This window comes from Portunus trituberculatus, chromosome 33, assembly GCF_017591435.1.
Source record: "Portunus trituberculatus isolate SZX2019 chromosome 33, ASM1759143v1, whole genome shotgun sequence".
NCBI classification, from domain to species: domain Eukaryota; kingdom Metazoa; phylum Arthropoda; class Malacostraca; order Decapoda; family Portunidae; genus Portunus; species Portunus trituberculatus.
Window position 1 is genome coordinate 3,893,553 of NC_059287.1, and position 5,000 is coordinate 3,898,552.

Genomic DNA, 5,000 nt, shown 5'->3' on the forward strand with positions numbered 1-5,000 from the left:
ATTTCCCTTTATAAATATAGGCTGGAATTCATAGCCAGTTTGTTCATAAAGTATAGATTTCTTCCTTCCTTCCTTTTTCCTTCCTCTTTATTCCCTCGCAAAGTATTAAGACTGATAAAATAACACCCTTTTATCCAATATCATAAATATAGGATAAACTATCGACAGGTGACTTCCACGCACGATATAGACTCTTAAACTCCCCAAGATCTGAGTTGAGTATCAAATTTAAAGGCCTGGAGATTCAAAGGTAAACACGAGCTAGATATCTAATTCTCTGGTTATGAAAAAAATTAACATGTGACATTGCTCTCTAAACGCCAGAAGGTTCTCCTAGGATTACGAGTCACGAAGTTAATGAAAGTTTTGTGGACATAACCAGTACTCTCATTCATATCTTTCTCCGGTAAACTCTGAACTCCCTGCCTGTGTCTATTTCCAACTTCCTACGACTTGATTTCATTTAAGAGGGAGGTTTCAAGACATTTGTCCGACTTTGGCTAACTCTATTACATTTTTAGGGAACAAGCAATCAAGTGGGCCTTTTTTTGGCTAGCTCTATGACTCTTTCAGGGAACTGGTAAGCAAGTGGGCCTTTTTTTGGCTAGCTCTATGATTTTTCAGGGAACTGGCAATCAAGTGAGCCTCTTTTTTTATTTTTTTATTGCCGTTGGCCAGCTTCCCCTCTTGCATAGACAAAAAAATTTATCTTTTAATCCTTTTCTTTCGTGTAGATGCTTATAAAGATTCAATGCATAACTTCCAGCGCTGTTAATTATTGTTTCATATCGCAGTGAAAAGCTTTATTATTCATGACTAACAAACCAATGGGAAATTTTATTAAGTCTGGAAACTTTCTGAAGCAATGAATTAAGTCTGCCTTGATTTACAAACAAAACACAAGGATTCATATTGCATTTCAGTCCACCATTAATTAAACAACACGAGGACTGACATTCTAAGTGGAGCTTTTTCTTTTTTTACTCTTTCTGTTGCCCTTTGCCAGATTTACCCTCTTACATAATAATAAGAAAGCGTACATATAAAGAAAGGAAAGAATAGAAGGCTGAAGAAATATTAATGAAAACGTACATAATTAGAAAAGAAAGAAGAGAAGGCTGAAGAAATACCAATGAAAACTTACATAAAAGAAAAGAACGCTGAAGAAATATTAATGAGAGCTTACATAAAAAGAAATGAAAAAAGAGGAGACTGAAGAAATATTATTGAAAGCTTGCATACGAAGAAAAGAAAGAAGGGAAGACTGAAGAAATAAACATTACAGCATAAATAAAAGAAAGAAGAGAAAGCTAAAGAAATATTAATGAAAGCTTACAAACAAAGGATACAAAGAAGAGGAGACTGGAGAAATAAATATCAAAGCGTACATGAAAAGAAAAGACGAGACGGTTGAAGAAACATTAATGAAAGGAATAGAAATAAAAGTAAGAGGAAGGAAAATATGATCTCCTGTTTCGTGTTTGTTTAACGTTAACATTTCTCATCAAAGGTGAAGGACAAATTATGACTCACCTTTAGCCTTTTGTCGAGTCTCCTTTTCCTTTCAGTAATTGGAGTTCATACCCCGGATTCTCTCTCACCTCGTTTTTATTTCCCTTCAGCAGGCGGTGTTTGTATTTCATGGATTGCAACTCGCTACAACCTTTTCCTCCTCAACAAGTGGCGTTAACCTCTTCATTACCAGGACGCAATTCTGTCTTGAGATTTGTGTACGATTAGACCATTTTGACATTAGGAAGGGTCTATGGAGGTCAGAAGGATAATAGCCACAGTCTTCATTCTTTTAATCCCCTACACAAGTTCCTGAAGTTTTTATAAATCACCAGTTAGTAAGCAGAATGAATATGGAAACGCGTCATGGTACTGAAGGGGTTGATAGTCGATAGTTTAGCAGAGTTTAGCTTTTTTGGGACAAATACAGTTAATATTTGAGGTATTTTTACTATCATTTTTTTCCCTCAACGTGTGACATTAGTGTTTTGTGTATTCCTATTTTTTTTATTTTCCTCAACAGATTGCGTTAGTATATAAACGATTCCTGCTTCTCTCAACACGTGGTGGTAGTGTTTGGCAGACTCTTACTTTTTTTTCTATTTTTCCTACGTCTCACTTTTCAACAGGCGGTGGTGATGATAATTCAGAAATTCCTATAAGTATTCTTCATCAAAATTTGGCGTTAGTCTTTATTTATTTTTCAGTCTCTTTTTCTCGACAGACAGCTTTGGCATCTCATAGAATAAATCCCTTCAGTACTGGGAAGCATTTTTACCATGAGTTTTTGGGTGTGATTAAACGATTATAATTATTTACATTAGGAAGGGTCTAAGGAGGTCAGATGGGGTCTATGGAGGTCAGATGATTAACGGCCAGAGTCTTTACTATTTGAATCCCCCACGTAAGTTTCTGAAGCTGTGTAAAATCACCAAATAGTAAGCAGAATAAATATGAAAATATGCCCTGGTACTGAAGAGATTAAGAGCATAAAAAAACTGAATAAAAATAACGAAAAGCTGCAAGAAACCACCAGGACAACACAAAACACACCTATCTACGAAATACATCAGTCATCCCGAAGCATAAACTTGTCTAATTTTTCTTAAGGTTTCTAATAACTCGGCAAGAACTTAATCATGAGTATATTCCATTCATCTACTATTATATTTGAGATCTAATTCCTTCCGATTTACTTATTATTTATTGTATTTGGTTTTATTATTATTATTATCATTATTATCATTATTATGTAGTTTTATATTTATTTATTTATTTTTATTTTATTTTTTATTTATTTATTTATTTATTTTTATTTATTTTATTTATTAATTTTTTTTTTTTTTTGGCTAAGTCTGAACCCATTATTCCTGGTTTCGTCATGATTTCTGTTACTGACAAGTTTAGTTAAGTTACCCTTGATTGATTCCTGTCTTTTCTCTCTCTCTCCCTCTCTCTCTCTCTCTCTCTCTCTCTCTCTCTCTCTCTCTCTCTCTCTCTCTCTCTCTCCCAACAGATGACAATAAATGTTCCTGGTCTTCTTTCATTAACGAGTAGCATTAGTGTTGATATATCTCTCCTCCTCCTTTTAACAACAGATGGCGCTCGTGCTTGATAAATTCCTGTTTTTCTTTCTCCTAACAGATTAAAATAAATTACTTTTCTTTTTGTTTATCAGCCACTTGTGGTAATAGTAGGTACCTGATATATTAATTCCTACTTCTCTTTTTCCTCATCAAATGGTTTTATTATCTTATGTATTTCTCTCCTCTCTGTATATTAAAGCTAACAACACTTAATATTTCTACTTCTATTCTTTCACCAGATAACATACGTGTTAGAAAACTTTAAACTAATTCCCATTTCTCTTTTCCCTCATCAAACGATGTTACTATTTTAAGTATTTCTCTCTATATAGTGAAGCTGATATCACTTAATAATGTTTCTACTTCTCTTCCTTCACCCGATAACGTAAGAGTTAGAAAAAATTGAAACTAATTCCCATTTCTCTATTCCCTCATCATATATTATCATCATATATTATCGAATGTATTTATCTCCTTTCTACAAATGAATGATAACCATTTAATAATATTTCTACTTCTCTTCCTTCACCAGATAATATTAGAGTTAAAAAATTCAAATTCTTCTTCCTCTCTACTTCATATTTCCACTTCTTTTCCTTCACCAGATAACATGAGCTTAAAAAATTCAAATAATACTTCCTCTTTACTTAGTATTTCTATTTCTTTTCCTTCACCAGATAACATGCGAGTTTAAAAAATTCTAATTCATCTTTCTCTTTACTCCATATTTCTATTTCTCTTCCTTCACCAGATAAAAAAAAATCTCACTCCTCTTCGTCTTAACAGGTGGCATATTTCTACTTTTCTTCCTTCACCAGATAACATACGTGTTTAACAAATCCAATCTCCTCTTCTCTTAACAGGTAGCGCTAGTGTTTGACAGGTTCCTCCTCGCCTGCTTCCTGCTCTCCACAGTCATCGCAACCACCACCATCCTCTTCTCCTCCCCTCATGGTCCCTGACGCCCCCCAGCCACCGCCCCTCAGAGCCCCCGTCAGTAGCAATCCCCAGGGGCAATCAGAAAGCGACCCCTCCCTCAGGTACGTGCATTAAGTGTATTATTCACTCTAACTTGGCGAGTAAGCCCCTCCCCTTTCGTGTGATTTGGTGCATGTCATTGGTTGCTTTGCGGGGAAGGGTCGTGACTGGTTGAGACAGGATGAGTGCGCTTGTTGGTAAAGGTTTCGATTCCATATTTAATTAAAGGGAAAGGTTTCTGGGAGTATTAAATGGGAGGGAATATTACGAGAGAGAGAGAGAGAGAGAGAGAGAGAGAGAGAGAGAGAGAGAGAGAGAGAGAGAGAGAGAGAGAGAGAATCATCAGAATCTACTCAATAATCCTGTACGCCATAGTTGTAACCTCTCTCTCTCTCTCTCTCTCTCTCTCTCTCTCTCTCTCTCTCTCTCACAAAAGGCCCCCAGATCAAGCCCTCTGTCCTCTCTCTCTTTTGTTCCTCTCTCTCTCCCAGACACTGCAGGATTCCTCTCTCACTATCACACACACACACACACACACACACACACACACACACACACACATTCTTTCCTTTATTTGCCACCCCCTCTGTCCTTTTGTTCCGTCATATTTTTTTTCTTTTTTTTTTGTTCTCCCTCTCTCCTTTCCTCTCCCTCTTTCTTTTCTTCTCTCTTCTATTCTTCTGTACTTCATTCCTCGCTTCTCGTGTCTCCTGTTGTTCATATTTAGCTCATTTTCTTTCTTATAGTTTTTTTCGTTATTTATGTATCTAATTTTCACTCTTGTTTGTTTTTTTTATTCCTTCTTTCTCTCTTTCTTATTTTTTTTTCTTGTATGGTTTTCTGTTTGTGTGTTTCATCTCTTATCTAGTTCCCGTTTTCTTTCTCCGTTTATTTATTTCTTTTTTTTCATTTTCTTTATTTTAC

At 35.5% G+C, this 5,000-nt stretch overlaps 1 protein-coding gene across 1 annotated transcript in view; it reads left to right on the forward strand.

The window, feature by feature from the left end:
• LOC123512293 (neuronal acetylcholine receptor subunit alpha-10-like) overlaps positions 1-4,094 on the forward strand; it is a 166,818-nt gene extending 162,724 nt beyond the window's left edge. Inside the window, exon 11 of the mRNA XM_045268624.1 lies at positions 3,962-4,094. Within this exon, the coding sequence (XP_045124559.1) occupies positions 3,962-4,060 (99 nt within the window). The 3' untranslated portion in view covers positions 4,061-4,094. The remainder of the gene's footprint in view (positions 1-3,961) is intronic.
• The last annotated feature ends 906 nt before the right edge of the window (positions 4,095-5,000 follow it).